The sequence below is a fragment of the Gopherus evgoodei genome, chromosome 3, assembly GCF_007399415.2.
Source record: "Gopherus evgoodei ecotype Sinaloan lineage chromosome 3, rGopEvg1_v1.p, whole genome shotgun sequence".
Lineage (NCBI taxonomy): Eukaryota > Metazoa > Chordata > Testudines > Testudinidae > Gopherus > Gopherus evgoodei.
Genome location: NC_044324.1, coordinates 144,876,920 through 144,896,951, shown reverse-complemented (window position 1 = coordinate 144,896,951; position 20,032 = coordinate 144,876,920). Strand labels below are relative to the sequence as shown.

The 20,032-nt window shown below is 41.0% G+C and overlaps 1 protein-coding gene across 1 annotated transcript in view; it reads left to right on the top strand.

The window, feature by feature from the left end:
• Positions 1-20,032, top strand: part of TARBP1 (TAR (HIV-1) RNA binding protein 1) — a 125,860-nt gene that overhangs the window by 96,675 nt on the left and 9,153 nt on the right. The window contains exons 21-27 of the mRNA XM_030556916.1: positions 4,077-4,187; positions 5,385-5,534; positions 8,723-8,809; positions 11,053-11,249; positions 13,012-13,093; positions 16,122-16,293; positions 16,589-16,780. Coding sequence (XP_030412776.1) covers positions 4,077-4,187; positions 5,385-5,534; positions 8,723-8,809; positions 11,053-11,249; positions 13,012-13,093; positions 16,122-16,293; positions 16,589-16,780 — 991 coding nt within the window. The remainder of the gene's footprint in view (positions 1-4,076; positions 4,188-5,384; positions 5,535-8,722; positions 8,810-11,052; positions 11,250-13,011; positions 13,094-16,121; positions 16,294-16,588; positions 16,781-20,032) is intronic.

Below are 20,032 nucleotides of genomic sequence, written 5' to 3'. Positions count from 1 at the left end.
CTCGGAATCGATCTTGGACGCATTCCTGATGCCGTGGAACGGCCAACTGCATTATGCCTTCCCACTGTTCCCACTGGTTCGTTAGGTCCTGCTTAAACTCCGCAGGGGCAGAGTGCGCATCATCATGATCACTCCAGAGTGGTCCAGGCAGCACTGGCATACCGCGTTGCTCGGCCTGTCAGCCCAGACCCCATCACTCAGGGCAATGACAGGCTTCGTCACTCGGACCTGCAGCCCCTTCGCCTCACGGTGGCTCCTGCGTACCTGAGTCGGGGTGACAGGCAGCCTTCCACCTGGTCAACATACCGGGCCAGGTGGAAGCGTTTCTTTTACAGCTGCAATACGCTCGATCTTGCTCCTGCTGAGGTCTCGATCCCTCTATTTGGCCTGCCTCTGGCCTTCAGCGGCAGGATCTGGCGGTATCATCGCTGAGGATACTCTCAGCAGCCATCCCTACCTTCCAGCAGGCTAAAATGGACGTTCAGTGTCCCACGCTCTATGGGTTCGAGGTCCCTCAAGGGCTTGGAGCGCTTGCACCCTCGGGTGCGCCGCCCAGCCCCGCCCTGGGACCTCAACCTAGTCTTGGCCAGACGAGTCTCTGAGATCAGAGCTCTTACGAAGGTTCCGCAAAGACAAGGTGCAGTTATGACCGCACCCGGCTTTCCTCCCTAAGGTGTTTTGGCCTTTCATGTTACCCACAGCTCAACGCAATGGGCATAACCGTTGCACTCCTTGAACATCTGTGGAGTGCTCGCATTATATTGTGCTGACAGAATCATTTCCTAAGGTGCCCCAGCTCTGCCCCGGTAGCGGGCCAAAGAGAGGGCTTGCTTGTTTTCCTCTCAGAGGATCTCATCTGGGGTGATGGCGGACATCCCCACTTGTTATGATTTGGCTCATATTTCCCCAAGCCACATCACCGTGCATTCTACCAGGGCTCAGGCTTCATCTGCCGCCTTGCTGGCTCGTGTTTCTACCCACGAGATCTGTCGCGAAGCTCCATTGGTCCTCGGTCCATACCTTTGCTTCGCAGTATGCCCTGGTTCAGCAGTCAAGAGAGGCTGTAGCCTCTGGCTCAGCAGTTTTATTCTGCCACTTTTCACTCCGACCCCACCGCCTTTGTAAGGCTTGGGATTCACCTAACTGGAATGGATATGAGCAATCACTCGAAGAAGAAAAGACGGTTACTCACCTTTGTAACTGTTGTTCTTCGAGATGTGTTGCTCATATCCATTCCGCACCCGCCCTCCTTCCCCACTGTCGGAGTAGCCGGCAAGAAGGAACTGAGGAGCGGGTGGGCCGGCAGGAGTATATATGGAGCGCCATGGTGGCGCCACTCTAGGGGGCGACCTGCCGGCCCACTGAGTTGCTAGGGTAAAAGTTTTCCGACGAATGTGCACGCGCGGCGCGTACACCTAACTGGAATGGATATGAGCAACACATCTCGAAGAACAACAGTTACAAAGGTGAGTAACCGTCTTTTCTAGCTCCTCTGGAGGTGGTGGCATGATTTGGGACGGGCCGCCTGAAGGCAGGCCGGGTGGTCGCTTGGTTTGGTGCCCTCTTTGATGCAGCCTCTGTAGATAGCTCGCGGGTGAGCCTGTCAATGAGCGAGTCAAAGTCCTCGAAGGAAGCTGCCGCTTGGAGCTCCTCGATCCAGGCAGCCTGCCAAGGTGTGGCTGGCCTATCTTTCGGCCACTGTTGCTCGAGTTCTTCGACTGGTGTGGGTAGTGGGTTTGCCGCGTGATCGACGGGTTGCCTCACTTGCGGCTCAGGGGGCCTTTCGGTTGGTTCCTGAGGCAGAGTCACCGGTGGGGTAACACCGTTGTTGATTGCTGGTGGGACTTGGTTCGGGTTGGTGGGTGTGGAGGTGGCGCGGTTGTCATCTGGTGGGTATCTGTAGGAGCATGTGACCTTCTGGTGGCAGGGATCAGCCTGGCGTCTTTTGGGGCCGTGTCGGTCCGTCCGATGATGGAGGACTGGTGGTGTGGTCTGGTTGTGGCGGTGGGTCCTGCGACAGTAGCAGTGTGCGGAGTGGTCTGGGGGGTGGTTCCTGTTCCCCCAGTGGGCGTGGCTCGTAGTGCAGGTGGGGGAGTTGCGTCGGCTCCCTTTGTGGCTAGTGTTCGTGGAGTAGTCCGAGGGCCAGCGGTGGTGCCTTCAGGGGCAGATTTTTGGGCCGCCACGTGTGGTGGAGCACTGACCCTTCTTGAGGTGGGGTCATGCTGGATGGGCCTCGAGGAAGCACTGAGACGCCTCAGTTCGGAAAGCTTCCGAGCGATCTGCGAGGATGTGACAGGATCCCTGCTGGCAGGGGCTTGGCTGACGTCTCCTTCTGTGGCAGGCGTCGTCCTGACGGCGGGGCCCTGGTCCACTAGCTCAGGGCCTGGGGTAGGTTTCTGGACGGCGGCTGGTGGGGCTGTACTGTTCCCTCGCGGCGCAGGAGCAGCGAGCCGGGGCATGGGATGGCGGGGGGTCAGGGCCGGGGCTGATGTTGTGTGGACTTTCTTGCAGCTGGCCTGGTGCGCCTTGCATCTCTTCTGGGACTCGAAGGGCAGGCTGCAGAGGGCACAGCTGAAGGCGGTGGTCTTGTTGTGGCACCTTCTCAGATGCCTGGTGAGCCCTCTGAGGAGAGGGAAGCATCGGGGCGGCCAGCAGATGGGGCAGGTGAGTGCATCCGCGGCAAGGGGGTACTTGAAGTAGATGGTTTCTGAGGCTGAGTAGTCATCTCGTGGGGTGTCCTGCTGGAGGGTAGGGGGGTTGCCCCTAGGCGGCGGAGGCTGTTGGAGTGCAGGAAGTGTGTCCGGTGGCTGCAGGAGAACCGCAGGGCCATCTCGAATCGGCTGGAGCTGCTGGGGCGCAGGGGGCGTGTCTGGTGGCTGCAGAAGAACGAGAGAACCATCTTGTAGCGGCTGGAGCTGTGGGAGCGCAGGAGGTGTGTCCAGTGACCGCAGGAGAGCGGGAGAGTCATCTCGTGGCGGCTGGAGCGAAGGAGGCATGTCTGGTGACCGCAGGAGAATGGGAGAGCCATCTTGTATCGGCTGGAGCACAGGAGGTGTGTCCAGTGACCGCAGGAGGATAGGAGGAGCCATCTCGTAGTGGCTGGAGCTGCTGGAGCACAGGGGGTGTGTTCGGTGACCACAGGAGGACAGGAGAGACATCTCTTGGCAGGTGGAGTGTCTGGTGATCGGCGGGCAGAGCTCTCGTGGACTGAAGCGGCTTGTCCTCAGGGGGGCAGTCTCTCGGTGGCTGCGGTTGCTTGTGGGTGGTGGGGGAGCCCCCCTGTGGCTGAGGTGTAGGGGGGCTCGGCCACACATGTACACACCCACACACATACACATTAAGGAAATACTTTCAGTCAAATATTTTGATAAGTAGAAAGGAGAATATGTAATGAAATACCTGCCTGATCTAAAGTTAAATTAGTGTGCATTGTATTAAGCAGCTGTCAATACTTGATTTATTTGACGTATTTTCTCTCATACAAACATGTTTCTGAACTCCAGTTTGTATCTGTTGTTGACTAGAACTCCAGTTACAAGCTGAGCCAAACTCCAGAACTGCATTATTGCAATGTTTATAGTATTATCTAAATGCTAATCCCAAATTTCAATTTGGAAACTAAACAATTTGTTTCTTCATTTGGCTATTCATATCTGCAAGTACGAGCTTTAATAGTTATTTTATACAACTAAATGTCAATTTGAGTGCCTTAATTTAGGCAATCTAATTTGAAAACTGGGATCCATGTTTCTGTTTATGCTGCATTTTCAGTTAATTACTTGTATGCTGTAGGTGCTGTTTTTGGATAGTCTTTTGGACACATTCTTTCTCATCTCAACACATAAGATTTGCATGCTTGTACGTTAAGAATGACCTTCTAATTTTGCTTAGTATCCTTTCTAAGTTCAGTAACTTTTTTGTATGTGGATTTCAAAATGTAACTCTAAAAAACCAATACATTTCAGAATAATATTTGAAGATCTGTTGAAGAGACTACTTATACCGACTGTTTAATCCATTTTAAAAATTTTAAAGGTTTAAAATACTTATTACATGTACTTTGAATTTCTTTTCAGGATGAATTGGTGTCCAAATCTAGAACACGCTATTATGTGAACTCTTTACAGCACAGAATGAAAAATCGGCTGTGGCAAACACTGCTAGTTATTTTTCCAAAACTTGATCAGGTATTACCTTTATTATATAATTGCTTTTATTTTTAATGGAATCTATTTCTGTACTAGGAATTTTGTTAAGCAAAATTGAATATATTAAGTGGAGTAGGCAATTTCATAAATATTTGATCTATATTTGCACTTGGCATCCAAAAGTCCCGTGTAATATAAACTTCATTTCTGCAACATGAACTCTCATGTACGATAGATTTTCTAGAGAGACAAAATATTAGTTTTCTAGAGAGACAAAATATTAGTTGTAACACTTATGTACATTACAACAGATTTGATTGTTAATTTATTTACATGAAGGCTGACTAATACAGTTATCTGTATGTGCTGCCTTAATGCTGGATCCTGCAAATGGACTTCAGTAGGTCTGGGATGTGAACAGGTTGGATCCATTTGCAAGATTTAGTCCTTAAATTCTTTATAGCCAACACCTAGATACTGTAGTGATTTGTGCCCTTAAATATAATGGACAGATTGCTGATTCTAGTTTTCATTTAATAAAAATACTACTATTTAAAATATTCAGAATGTTTAGGATTTACTTTTCTAAACCTCTGGTGCTTGTTTGAATCTGTCATAATGCATGTAAAAACACAGTGGCTGGCATGGAAAGAATTGAAAGAAGCCATTGAAAGAATTGTATAGGTGCTATATTCATTCTTTAGAACAGTTAGAGTGATGATCTAAATTCAGGCACAGCAATATAATTTTTAATAATATAAAAGTTCAAAAGATACTCTCTTTATTCCCACTTCATATGAATTGGCAATATAGAACAGTTGTTTTGAAAGTAAGGGGTTTTGTTAATACAGTTATAATTTAAAAAAAAACCCAGCCACCACAGCACTTCCTTGCTACCTCTTAAAAATAAAGGACCACCTTCTGCTGTGTGTTGAGGTTAACATATTTGGCAAGATAGGGCAGAGGAGACTAAAGCAGCAGTTCTGCAGCATATAGCCTTTTGGCCCCAGATATTTCAGTATCTGAGCTTTTTCCACATTGGTGAACATGTAGCATATAGATAGTAAATATATCTATTATATATTGTTGCTTTGATTGTTCTAAAGTGTTTCAAACAAGATTTGAGGAACAAATGATAGTAAAGTTTTAGAGTTTTGTAGTTTAGCAAGATTTTGAAATTTATTGATGAAACTTTAGGTGACTAATCAATGGGAGTGGTAATTTTATTTTGCTCAGAATTTTTTGACTGGGACCCTTGACAAGATATTTCAGGCTGGATTTGGTAACAATCAAGCATCCATAAAATACTTAATAGAATGGATTATCATCTTGATTCTGCAGAGATACCCCCAGTGTCTTGAAAAATTTTGGAATTGTTTCAGCTATGTAAGTAAGAATTTTGACATTCATTCTGTGTCTAATTTGAACAAATGTAAGATGTCTTCTCACATACATGCGATCTAATGCAATATTTTTTGTACATCCATAATTTTCCTTAAAGTCAGTAGGTGTTTTGAGTGCTTAAAGAACACAAGATCAAATCCACAGAATCTGATTCTGTGTGGTCCTCTGATATGATACTTTGGTGTGAAAGGGGGCTGTAACCCACATGGATGCCACCAACTCAGAAATCCCCATGTTCGCTGTGGTTCCCCAGGAAGACTAGTATTGGTGTAAGAGCCTAGTAATGCCCCTCCTGGCAGCCAACAACATAGGGGCTTTCAGGGGTGTGATGGGACATGAGATGGCTCCACAAAAAGTCATTGAAGGCACTGTAAATTAAAACAGCTGTAGGAACTGTCTTACTGTGGGAGTTGTGCCAGCCTTTGGACCAGCCCCAAATCTTGGAAGTACAAAGGTGCTAAAAAGTCAGATTTGTTTCCCCATCTAAGTTGTGTCATCTGTCAAGTGCCGCACAGAATCTGGTTTCTAGTGTGCTTGTGTCATATAACTAATATTCCCATTTATAAATTACAGCTTTTAATATGGGTGTTTTTCTCAGAATCATGTTATCCAGTTATGAGTGATGGAGACAAATTTTGAATATGGTTCACTTTTGTCTTGCAAGATATTTTGCATTTTCATATGTTGCTAAAAAATGTTCTTAAAATTCACAATCTTGAGAGGAGGGAAAACCTTCCAAAGTCGTTAAAGCAGTTAACAAACAAAATGTACAAATAAAGTAAATATTTATTTGAATCTTGATGGTAGATATATGGCAGAAGTGTTCAATAAATATTTCTGTTCTATATTTGGAAAGAAGTAGGATGAGGTACTTGTATCCTATGAGGATAAAGACATACTTTCTAGTCCATTTGTCGCTGAAGGGGATGTTAGATAACATCTAGTAGCGATAAACATTTTTAAATTAGTAGGCCCAGATAACTTTGCATCCAAAAATCGTGTAAGGGCTGACTGAGGAGATTTCTGAACTACTGATGTTAACTCATAATAAATTGTGGAGTACCTGAGAAATTCCAGAAAACTGGAAGAGTGCTAATGTGCCATTATCAAAAAGGAAAAGTGGGATAATCCAGCTAACTGTAGGTTGGTTAGCTTGACATCAATACCTGCAGAATAATGGAAAAGTTCATACAGGATTAAATTGACAAAGAAGTGAAGAATAGGTCTGTAATTAATGCCAGTCACAATGTTTCTACAGGAAATAGATCTTGTCAAACAAACCTGATTTCACTCTTTGAAATAACAAACTTGGTTGACAATGATAGCTGCGTAACTGTGTGGATATAATAGAGTTTTCTAAGGCATTTGACTTAGTACTGCATGACATTCTGAATTAAAAACTTAGTAGTATACAACAAGCACAGGTTAAATGAATTAAGAACTGGCTCACGGGCAGAGCTCAAAAAGTAGTTGTCATTGGGGGAATCATCATTGAAAGGGGGTGTTTCTAGTGGAGTTTTGCATGTCTGACACTATTCAACATTTTAATCAGTGCTCTAGAAATACATATAAAATCATTGCTGATAAAATGTGCAGATTACACCAAGACTGGCACAGTTGTAAATAATGAGGATAGGGCAGTCATACAGAGTGATCTGGATTGCTTGGTAAACTGGACCTTTTCAAACAAAATATATTTTAATACTCCAAATGCAAAGTTGTACATCTAGAAACAAGGAATGCAGGCCATACCTACAGAATGAGGGACTGGAAAACAGGGACTGAAAAGGATTTAGTGGTCACAGTGGACAAAAAACTCAACATGAGCTCCCAATGTTGTGATGTGACAAAAAGGGCTAATGTATAATCAGGGAGTAGGAATATGCAGGTGATTTTATTTTTGTACACAGTACTGATAAAACCCAATACGGTGTACCGTTCTGGTGCCCAAAAAAGGGTGTTGAAAAATTGGAGAAGGTGAAGAGAAGAACCACAAAAATGATTGGAAGACTGGAGAAAATGCCTCACAGTAAGAGACTTAAAGACTTCAATCTATTTTAATTTATCAGAAAGGCAATTGAGAGGCAACTGCATTACTATGTAAAAGTACCTTCACAGGAGAAAATATGAGGTACCATGAGGCTCTTTAATGTAGCAGAGTAAGGCATAACAAGAACCAGTGGCTGGAAGCCGAAGCCAGACACATTCAAATTAGAAATTAGGTACATATTTTTAAACAGTGAGGATGATTAACCTTTGGAACAAATTACCAAAGGAAGTAATAGATTCTCCTTCTCTTGAAGTCTTCAGATCTAGTCTGGGTGCCTTTCTATAAGATCAGCTTTAGCAAAATACAAGTTATACTTCAGTCAAACACGAGTTATTGGGCTCAAGACAGGGGTAACTGGATGAAATGTAAGGAACTGTGTTATACAGGATGTCAAGCTCGGGGATCTAGTGGTCACTTCTGGCCTTAAACTCTGAATTATTAGCACTGCATATTGCTTACATCTGTGAAGCATGATGTTCTTCTCCCAGACTCCCAATTTGACAAAGTAGACTTTGGAAGCATTATTTTTTGGAATGTTTTTCAATTAATTTATTTTTTGAAATTGACCTTACTAGTGGAATATGAAAGGTTCTGGAATAGCCACTTAGGAAACCAAATCCTCCTTATTTTTCCATGGAACAGGTACAGCAAAAGTTACAGTAGCACAAGCTTTTCCATGCTGTCTCATCAATGTGCTTCAGCCCTATTACACAGCCACCACCACTGCAAGTAACAAAACAGTTCAGTCCCCTAGCTAGTTCAGTTCCAATCAGTCTTTTTCACATTTTTGCTTTTTTTTGCACAGGGACAAATTGTCGTGATGATTTTTTTTCTAGACTTAACTGAGAATGTAGTTTATTTAATATATACCATAGTATAGTTACTATTGGTTAAAATATTTTACAAAAATGAACACACTATGAATAACGAAAACCATGCTCTTGTACAAAATTACTTAATTTTTTGAATAAATGTTGCTAATGGAAACATGTTTTTCCAGTATAAAGGTCATTGTGGCTACAAAGACTGCAGCTATAATTGGAGTCTATAGAACACTTTGTGAAATACAAAAAGATACAGCTATAACATTTTTCCATTTATTACATTGTGTTCACTTCAGGGTGAAGAAAAGCTTAAAACTAGCATCTGTACATTTTTATCTGTGTTGTCTCACTTTGACATTATTCTTGAAAATACCTCTGAGAAGGTAAGTTCAAATTATAGAAAACGAGAACAAATATTTAAAGGTATGGTCACAATTCCATTATATAGGGATTTTTAAAAATTGGTTGTAATAATTTCTTGGAATCTTGGAAATGTTTATTTCCCTAGTAATTTAGTCAGTCTCTCTCTTACATTGTCAAATGTTAACTTCCTGTGCTCATTGTAACTGTGTCAGTTTCAGGGCCAGCACTTCCATTAGGCGAACCTAGGCGGTCGCCTAGGGTGCCAGGATTCGGGGGGCAGCATTTTGTGCGCTCCCCATAGGGCACATGGGAGCTTCCGGTTCCGCTCCCGTTGCGCCGCCAAAGAAGGACCTTCTGCCGACGTGCCGCGGAAAACAGCGGCAGGCAATTGAGCAGCTCAATAACTGCCGCTGTCGCCTGCGGCATTTTGGCGGAAGGTCCTTCTTTGGCAGCATGATGGGAGTGGAACCGGAAGCTCCTGCGCGCCCCGTGGGGAGCGCACAAAATGCTGCCTCCGAATTCTGCCTAGGGCGCCAGAAACCCTGGCACCACTCCTGGTCAGTTTGCCACTAGTTTTAGATGACTTCTGGAGTCTTTTGTACAGGATAAAAGTCCAAATGCACATAGAGACCAACCCTGCAAACCGTTACTCATATAAGTAATTCTGCTGTCTTCAGTGCGTTTTGTATAAGTTGTCAGGATCAAGTTAATCAGTGTTAGACTATCAAAGTTAATTAAAGCTCTTCCTTTATTGTCCAAAATGTTAAATTAAAGGCAGAAATGTCCAAAGGAAATCAGAGAGAAGCAAAATCAACCCTGAAGATGTAGTTGTGGAAGTTTTTTTTAATGTGTTTAGTGTGTTTGTAATATCTGATTGTGCCTGTTCAGTTTTAGGTTTTAACATTTTAGATAGCATTGTGTGATGTTCAATTAAATTTCTGAGCCTAGCATAGCTATTTGCCTTACCCCATCCTTTTGTGTTTCTTATGGAGCAGAAACCTACACACACTGCTGTCTTCTGTCCTCTTCTCTGTTCTGGACCACATGTAAAATGTAACTGTGCTTATTAAAGGAACATTGTCAACTTCAAAATCACACCTGTGTCTGAAAAACATTTACCTAATATTATTACAGTTGGCATTTCAGATTACTGAGCTGAAACTGGTTGAAGGAAAAACATTCTGTTGTTTTTTTCCAGTTTGGTCACTTTGTTTTTAGTCAGTTTTACTGACAACTCCCTCTCTCCCCACCAAAAAATAATACGTTGGGTTCCTCTACAGTTTGTGTGAGAGCTTTCACACAGCAAGAAGGGAGAGAGAGAGAGATTTTTTTAAAAAAATAGAAAAAGGTGATTTTTAAAACCACAATGGGAGGAGAATTTAGGGAAGGGGTATAGTACTTGAGACTATTTTTAACCCATTTTTTTTTGAAACTTATTAGATTTCAAGCTGACATTGTCCATTTAACTAATTTCTTGATACAGACTTCCAGGAGAAGATGGCAGGCTTCTCCCATGCTGCCTCTCATACTTGTGAGGAGTTCCCCATAATCACCCACAAAGTGGCCTCATTGTTCTTCCTTCAAAACTCTCCTTTCCTGTGATGTCTACAAGAAATGTGACAATGGTTAGGCCAGTGGTGTGCTGAAATCACAGCCTATCATGCTGACCAATATTGTCTCATTGTTTCCTGGTAGTTCCTGTCTAGCTGAATGTATTGATCTTTTGTCTTATACTTAGGTTGCACATTCTTTTGGGCTGGGACTATTTTTTTTGTTCTGTTTTAGTAAGCATCTAGCACAGTGGGCTCCTGGCCCATGACTAGGGCTTCTGGGTACCATGGTAATACAAATAGTCAATAATATTTTGGTGTGTTTACAAAGAAAAGCCAACATGAAGTTTAAACATTTATAGATTAGAGTTGTATTTGTTTTTTAATAACCTAAACAGGAGCAAGGCACTCTCATTTTGGAATAAAAGTGTCCACATGTGGAGTTAATTCATTTCTGAATAACTACATGTACAGACAAGCGTTTGGCTCTGAGAGATGTGAACTGTTCCATTAATGTGAATGGGTTGTCAAGTCTGAAACTTGAGGATTGCAACTTAAATGAAACTGTGTTAGGTATTTCAGTGCTGACCATTTTAGCAGAACACTAGCTAATGTTCTTATCTCGCAATCCCAAACTATTTCCTATGCTCTCCAGGGGCAAAATGCTGTGATGAGTCAAAAATGTAAACTAAAGAATATTTTTCCCTCTCTAGAAACCAGTTTTGAAGAAAGCTCTTCTTGTTGTTCTACAGTGGTGTTTCAACCACAATTTCAGTGTTCGACTTTATGCATTAGTAGCCCTCAAGAAAATCTGGGGCATGTGCAAAGCACTGTATGTGGAAGAATTTGAAGCTTTGACACCAGTTATTGAATCGAGTCTTCATCAAGTGGAAAATATGCATGGTGCAGGGTTAGTAAAATTCTTCTGATTTAGAATGCAGCTCTTCCAGCTATCTTTGCTGGAATCATTTGCTGTGTCTAAGGACCTTCTTAAACCACTTGTCTAATCTTGTCAAGTAGCACTTGATAATCTTTGTGATTTTGATGTGTTTCATCTATTTAAGTAGAACACTTAGAAATGGAATTTAAAGACATGTCATCAGCAGATAAAATGAAATTATAGAAAACTTCCTTCCTTCTCTGTGTTTCAGAATTAAAAGGTTTCATTTAATTTTAATCCTCAGTAGAAAGTTCTGCATTCATCCAATAACTATAATGCCTGTCTGAGAATGTGAGCAGACTGTTATTCAGATAATCAGCACTGTAATGGAGATGAGCTTAATGGCTTGGGGAATAGGGCTTATAACTTTTTGTAGTCTGTCCTGAATTTTCTCATCTTGCCTCCCAGATTGAAAAACAAACAATGCTTATTAGCTAATAAATTACAATAAATGTTTATTTGTTCTGTGCATTGTGAATTGGGGCTAGTTTGTCAATATAACATGTTTACAAAGTACTGGTGTTTAAATGTTTAATCTAACATATTTATCCAGAAGATTTGCATTTCTTGGCTATATATAAAGAAATGCCAGTACTTGTGTGTCCCCAGCATTTGGAGTTACAGTAGAACCCCTATTTTATGAACTAATTGTGGATTGATGAGTTTGTAAAATTCAAAAGTTCCTAACATTGAACATCTCAAAATTACAGTACATATGGTGTACAAATTGCAGGATGGGGTACTGCAATAGCCGCCTTCCTGTCGATCAAACCACTGCAAAGTGATTCTCAGTGCATTGAAGGCATAGGAATGTGAAGGGATGACTTATTTTTCATCAACATTTCTCTCATTATTGACCTTTTGTTTTTTTCTATGGCGGAAAAATGGTTCATAACATTGGTGTTCATAAAATCAAGGTTCACCTGTACTTGGCTTAAAGGATCATTCACTTAGGAGATCCATGTTCAAAGAGTCATGTTTAGTGAGCACTACAAATTCCTTCCTGAGTGTAGGATCACATCACAAAACCTACAGTGAACATGTTACTAATACTGCTAATAATCTGTTCATTTATCTCCCTATTCCATGTCTAATCAAATCTGTGCAGATTTGAGAAATTAGGATCTTCCTGCAAATATTTGTGGTATCACTGAAACCCAAAGAAATAAAATGTTGAATGCAACTCCCTGCACTGTTTTAGGTGTTAGTAATTTCAATAACCATGGCAAAAGAAAGAGAAGGTTGAAATAATAGAGAAATTAATTATCTGCTATTTTTGCAGTGTATTTATTTGTAATTAGATCGACATGAACACTCCTCCTATTACTGGTTTGGGGTCTTAAGCAGTTTAGTTTCTTTAATTTTTTATACATCTGTATTGTCACCATTGATAAGTCCTCTTATTTTGAGTTCCTGGGAGAACTTTTGTTCCCTTTCTCTAAGAGAGGGTATGATACCTTTCCCTATCAACATAGTTATCTTAGTTACCATAATTCATAAAGATATGTTCCTTCCCAGTTCCTGGAAACACAAAGTGAATTTATTTCCAGTTCATTGTATTCATAAATTAGTTTCATAAACATGTTTGGTTAATACATATTTAAAGTAGCCTCTTTTCCATTAATACAATATAGAATATATGCATTTAGACTGGACTTCTTTACTGTCAGACTGTAATAAGTGAATATGTAGAATTTTGGCATATATCTTACTGTATTTTTGCAATGCATAGGAATGCCAGAAAGAATTGGCAACGAATCCAAGATCATTTCTTTTTTGCAACATTTCATCCCCTGAAGGATTACAGTCTAGAGGCAAGTACAAAATACTGTATATAATAGTCAATGATTTTTCACTGCTTTGCTGCTGTATTTGTAATTTGGACATTGTTCTACTGCATGATGAGTAATGATCACTTGTAACTGATTTTTGGTTTTCCTGAAAAATAACTTCATAACATTTTAGTGCATCTTAGACTAGAACAAATATATTTCGACTCATGATTTTTTACATTTTTTTATAGCGATCATGGCTAGAAAACTATATCAATTACATAGAAAACCCAAGAATGTAGGCGTGTATTATAATTGTTGTTGGTTAATCTGGAGGAAGTAGACAAGTGAACTCCTTTCTAGTTATATCTGTATTTGTTGCTCGATCAATTGTTTACAGTAGCTCAGTTGCAGCTAATAAGACACATGTGGTCCGCCACAATGTTTTTTTTATATGACCCACCTTCAGAATTTTATTCCTGTCACTCTTGCACTTGTTCTATGATGTGGTGTTAAACTGCTTTTTGAAGTGGCTTAGCTAAAATACTGACTTTCTGTCAGTTAAAGACAAAGATGCATTTAAGTCAGACTCATCATTTCCTCCTTCAGCTCAGCTTCATCACTGTGGCTCAAAATAACTTGAAGCTGAGTGATTAACAAAAGGGGAAGAGAAAATAAGGCAAAATAAAGGTGAAGATGAAAAACAGGAGTAGGGTGGCTAAAGCAGAAAAGAGGCAAGAATAAGGAAAAATGCACAGCTATCTTGACAAAAACAGAACATCCTCTCAGAATTTGAAATTTGCTTGCTGTTGATTGAGGGAAAACTACCTGTTTTCAGATGTATTACATACGAGTATGAATCTGGAGTGTCTTCTATACTTGAGCATCTCAGTTAATAAAATAATAGTTTACATAGTCAATCCATCCATGCTATTGGTGATGAGTTAGTTTTCTGTATATCTTAATATTTTTTAGTTATGGTCCAATAAATTTCTATAAATCACTCTAGCTAGGATTGCAATCTGTTGCTCTAAAACCGTAACAGGAAATCATTGAATGAATTACATTTCTTGCTTCTTTAGGGTCCAAATTGTATCTGCTCATTTCTCTCAGGAAGATTCAGCTAAGATCACTGCCTTAGTTTTCCTGTAGACTAAATTTTCACAAATTTCTCAAAAGAAAGGTTTGATGAGTTTGGGCCCTGTGGGGTGTCACCTGATGTGCTGCTGGGTGCCACTGGGTCAGCCTGTTCTGCCAGCCTGGATCCCCTTTACCTGGCTTTGCTGGGCTAGACTCACAAGCCTTTTCCAGTTAAGCACACAGGAAGCGCCACACCCAGCTGCACAGAGAGGCAGAAGTCCACTCTGGAAAGATTCAGCCTTAGGTGTCCGCCCCAACACCCTGGTACCTACTCCTTTTAAGGGGTACAAACCCAAAGGTTTTATGAAATTCGCCCCTTCCCTCAATGTGGAGGGAGTTATGCACAATTTCTCCCAGCCCCCCCCCCCCCCCCGGTTAGAATTACATAAACTGGGTTACACTATAAACAAGAACTAAGTTTATTACCTACAAAAGGTGAATTTTAAGTGAATATATGAGATAACAGAACAAAGCAGATTACTGACCAAATAAAGCAAAATATGCAAGTTAAGCTCAATATACTTAAGAAACAGCTTACAAAATGTAAATTCTCACCCTAAATGTTGTTTTAGGCAGGCCACAAAGTTTCTGTGATTCAGAGTTCCAGTTATATTCCCTTTCAGATTGAACCCGTCACAGTCTGGACTCATTTCCACCCCCTGCCAATCTTCCCTTCACGTGGCTTTTGCAGTCTTTATTCTTGGGCAGGCAGGCCATGGAATGGAGGCATCCGCTTGCCTTCCTCCCCACCCTTCAATAGGATTTACATAAGACAGGAATCCTTTGTTTCCCAAACTTGACCCCCCCTTCCCTTCCAGTGGAAAGTTACAAGAAGTCCCAGGTAATGTTTAGTATCAGGTGACAAGACCACCTGATTCTATAGAATCACAGCATCCATGAGTCAGTGGCAGTATGGAGCGTCTGCAGGAAGGCCAAGCCTTTTCAAGGCCAGTCCATTGTCCTTGCTGATGGGTCATCAGCCCTGTCTGACATTTCCGTTGTTGTACCTGAAGTGTTAGCAGTGGGTGTCACCCAAAGTAGCATAGTTGAAATACAGATACATAGTCAATATTCATAACTACAGATACAGAAATGATACAGGCACACAAATTGGATAATCACATTCAATAAACTATAACCTTTCCAATGATATCTTACAAGCTCCATCTTGTATACAGTACATTTCAGTTATGTCATATTCATATCATAAGCATATTTTCATAAAGAATGAGTGAAACATCACAATAGGATTGTTTTTTTTCCCGACATATAAATTTTTTAGTTCCAAACGATTTTGAAGTTTAGTGACTGTACTAACATATGAGGGCAGCATAACATTCCACTGATTAAATAAAACTAATCACTGAAATTGAAAGGAGGTCTGGATTTCCAATTTGTGGTTTTCTATTTTTTCCTGATTTTCCCTCCCCTTTCCACCCCATGTTTTGTATTTAGGTTAGTTAGGGTTTATTTTTAGGAGTTAACATCTTTTATTGTTTTTTTTTTAATTTTGTTGAAATATAGGGATTAAAAAATTATTGCCCTTCAAAACTCTGTGCTCTGAGGTATAAGCTTCCAGTGTGTGTCTGATTTCCTTTTGCTGCTAGCCCCCTCAACTAACAATTTTTAACATTAGAAAAGTTGTACATTTGGGGCATTTTCCAGCATATTTGTAAAGACCTTTTCCTAGATTGTTGCTTTGGTAGGGTTTTATGGGTTTTATCTTTAAAACTGGAAAATGTCCATAATGTTAAGTATATGTTACTGTATTGCACCAGGTGATGAGTATTCAGAGATGTATCGATCAGTAAGTTATAGCTTATGATAGATAAAATATTTGTAATACTAAACTAACTTCAGCATTATTTTATATCTCTTTGAAGTTTATTTTTTTCTGAGATTGTCCTAAAAGTTCTGTGTTACATTTCAGACAATATTTTACACCCTTCCACGCCTTTCAGAACTAGTTGAAGATGAATGGATCCCACTCTGTAAATTTACCAGATATACTGACATTTCTTTGCCTGCAGCATTTCATTGGTTGCATTCTCGAACTGAACTTCTTAATCTAAAACCAAGTGACTGGTCTCAGCAAGATATGGGTAAAATATAAATTCATTTATGTTTTGATCTAAGATTAATTATTTGGAGTTGGTAGTAGCAATATATTTTGTCAGTACTTGCTTTGCTAAACATAATTGTTAAAAAACCTGCTGTAGAGCATATAGTTATGCTGTGCTATTAGCATAACGTATAGAGATTGATGATAGCATGTGACCCTTATAGTTTCAGAAAGGTATAACCTTGGGAACCCCAGTTTACTAGGACGCCAAACAGTTTCATGATTATGTCAGTATTTTCCACATCTAAATAATTAAACCTAACACTTTTTCTTAGGTTCAGATTTAGTTGAAATGGATAACCAAACAGAATGGACAGATGTTCAGAAAAAGATCATCCCTTGGAAAAACAGTAGTCCTGATTTAGACCTGGAACTGCTATTTCAGGACCGGGCAGCTAAACTTGGTAAATCCAACAGTAGGTTGATTGTAGTGGCCTCACTTATTGATAAACCCACCAATTTAGGAGGTAAGATTCAATGCATATTTTTAATTCTTTATTTGAGCAGGGTGGATTGACTTTTTGTGATTTTAAATAGCTGATTTTATTCATGATTTAAATCAGTAAGCAGGAAATATTGATTTAAATAATCAAATTAAAGCTTATTTGCATTTGTACTTTTTATTTATCTTCCTAAAGAAATGTTGGTTCTTATTGGTTGGTATGATTTAGTACTTTTTTGTTTTGGCTAACCAGGAAAATACATTAGATGGATATTATTTAAGCAGTTATATAGCTCAACATATTTTTATTCAGATTCTTAATCTTTACTTTTTGTTGTTGTTAGAATGGTGAAAAAATGACACATCTTATTTTTTAGATACATTTTTTACTTGTGACTTGTGTTAAACTGAATTTGGATTGGAAATTAGAATTAAATTAAAAAATTATGAAAACAGTGTTTTCAAATTGTTTTTATTAGTTAAAAAAACTATCCTAAATGTGCTGGATACATAAGAAATAAAAGTATGTTTAGCAAAACATGTTTTGCCTTTAAAACCAACTGATTTATTAAACAAAGTAAAAATTATCTGAACTTAGTTAATTGATTGGTTCTGGCCTTCATGGAGTTTAGAGCTCGTAATCACTGCCTTTCACATGTAGTTTTTATTCATAGATTGGAAGAGGAAAATAAGCTTTCCTGCTTTTTCAATTCCCAGGCCATTTCTCAGCTTTGAATGAACTAGTCATTGAACTGAACTAGTTGAATAAATTGAAATGAAGAAAATATTCACTCTGCATCTGCAAAAGGAACTGCTGCTGTCGAAAACTTATTTAGCACTTCGACAAACTCTAGTTCCAGGTTCTTAGCCTTAGTCTACCAGTTCAGGAGTTGACTTTTTTTAAAATTTCGACAGCAAACATGGAGTGCTTGAATATTATTTTTGTATTTAATTTAGATGATTTTAGTAGATTATACTAAGTTTAGGCCTTTACATAGGTTGTCATAATTTCAAATGTAATTTGTTTAAATAAATATATCTTTGGAAAAATTATTTAAATTTTTTAAAAAATCTGATTTTAAATTAAAAAAAAAAATCACTGCTGCTGCTTTGAATAGTGTCCCTATGAGCGCTCCATTGTACATGTGTCTGTGTCCCTGCACTGCTGATCAGAGAACATTGGTAGCAGTGTCCATTCAGCCTACTCATGCAATGCTCCTCGCCTGCCACAAGGCTAGCCAGCATATGGGGGCGAACCCTCCTCAGTTCCTTCTCAACCGCCTCGACTAATGACAGAGCTATAGCTGTCCCTCCGCAGATCATTAACTCTTTTAGAATTGCTAATTTTTAGCTTCCATTGAAGCCCTTTTTCTTTCTTTACTTCAGTTAGATTTTATTTTGGCCGTTGCCTTAAAAAAAAAAAAAAGAAAAAAAAAAGGGACTTTGTCTTCTGTCAACCCCTTGTTGTAGAAGGGAGGCGTGGGGGGGGGAGGGAGAGATGACCCCCCTGGACAAGGGTATGCCCTACACCCCAGGCTTCAAAAAGTGCCGCAGTTGCAAGGAGTCTATCCCAGTGACTGATGGACACTCACAGTGTGTTCGTTGCCTGGGAGAGAACCGCATTCCACAGAAGTGTGGTTTGTATCAGCAACTGAAGCCCAGATCCAGGAAAGACAGAGAACTGAGGCTCAAACTTCACTTCATGGAGTCCTGGTGGGAGCCCTCACTGCAACCTTCTACTTTGAAGGGAGGTTGAGCTCAGGGAGATTCATGTGAGCCACTCACGTAAGAAAAGGTTCGTGAGTCCCGATAGTGATCCCCAATCAAGCCACAAACAATCTCTGGCTCAATCAGTGTCATCGGCACCAAAGGCACCAAAGTTGTCTAAATCTGATACCCAGGGCATGCGCAGTATCGTACCAATGGAGCAAGTCGGGTTGCTCCATCCAATGACCCAACAGTCCCAGGCAAGAAAGCATTGGTACCACAGGGGTATGAAAAACATATAAGATCCGACCTGGGGAAGACTCCGTCAATATGGACGTCAACATCAGTACCACCTGTGGTACGTCTGGCACCAACAGAGCTTGCTATCTGAATCACATCTCTGACCCCATCGATAACAAGCCTGTTGGCTCCGACAACCACTGCTGGTACCGATGCCCTCTGCACCACCAGACTTCCAGTGTGTGACGGATCTTTTGGTGTCTGACGCACCGGACTCGCCTCTGCTTATTATCGGGGACCCAGTACCGAGTTCACCCAGAGCCCTTGACTTGCCCTTGACCACCCTTGACTTACCATGCACCATCCTTTTTGTTGTTGCAGTCAGAAAGTGAGCAAGAGAACATGGTTTCCTGCCACTCTTCTCACCTGCCATATGGGACCCAGTTTCACTATGGACCTCAGGCATATCATCCCTAGTCCACAGCCTTCCTGGTTTGGTCAGCTGTGGCACCAACCACCGGCCCCTTCCCATCGCAATGGCCACACTGTGATCTTTAGCAGGTTCAAAGACAACAAGTCTCCCTTACCGCTAGTGCAGGGCTTCTCAAGCTGGGGATTGGGACCCCTCAGAGGGTAACAAGGTTATTACATGGGGGGTTGTGAGCTGTCAGGCTCCACCCTAAAGCCTGCCTTGCCTCCAACATTTATAAATGAAGGCTGAGTGTTAAATGTATAAAAATGTGTTTTTAATTTATAAGTGGGGTCGCACTCAGTGGCTTGCTATATGAGAGGGGTCACCAGTACAAAAGTTTGAGAATCACTGCTCCAGTGTGACATACCAGCAATTGAGGAAACACCATTGAGCTGCTGCGTGGAAGACTTTTGAACCTCCTGAACAGGCAAGGGAGGAACTGAAGGCTGAAGTTGAGCAGGAAGTTACTTCTCAAGCACATGTCTCATCATCACCACCAAATGAGACGGTGATACCTGTTCCATGATCTATGGCAGATGATTTTAAACTGTTCCAGGACTTGGCACAGAGGATGGCAGAAACATTGCAAATACCTTTGCAAGAGGTGAGCGAATCACACTACAAGCTGGTGGACATTTTACATTCCTCCACCTCCTCTGGAGTGGCCCTTCCTATTAATGAGGCACTAATGGACCCCGACAAGGTCATATGGCAGGCCCCTGCATCTGTCCTGCTGACAAGAAATATTATGTGCCAGCAAAAGAGACAGAGTTTCTCTTCTCCCATCCACCTCCCAATTTGATCACTGTGGATGCTATTAATTCCAAGGGCTGCCAACACCAGTTTAAATGCACCCCT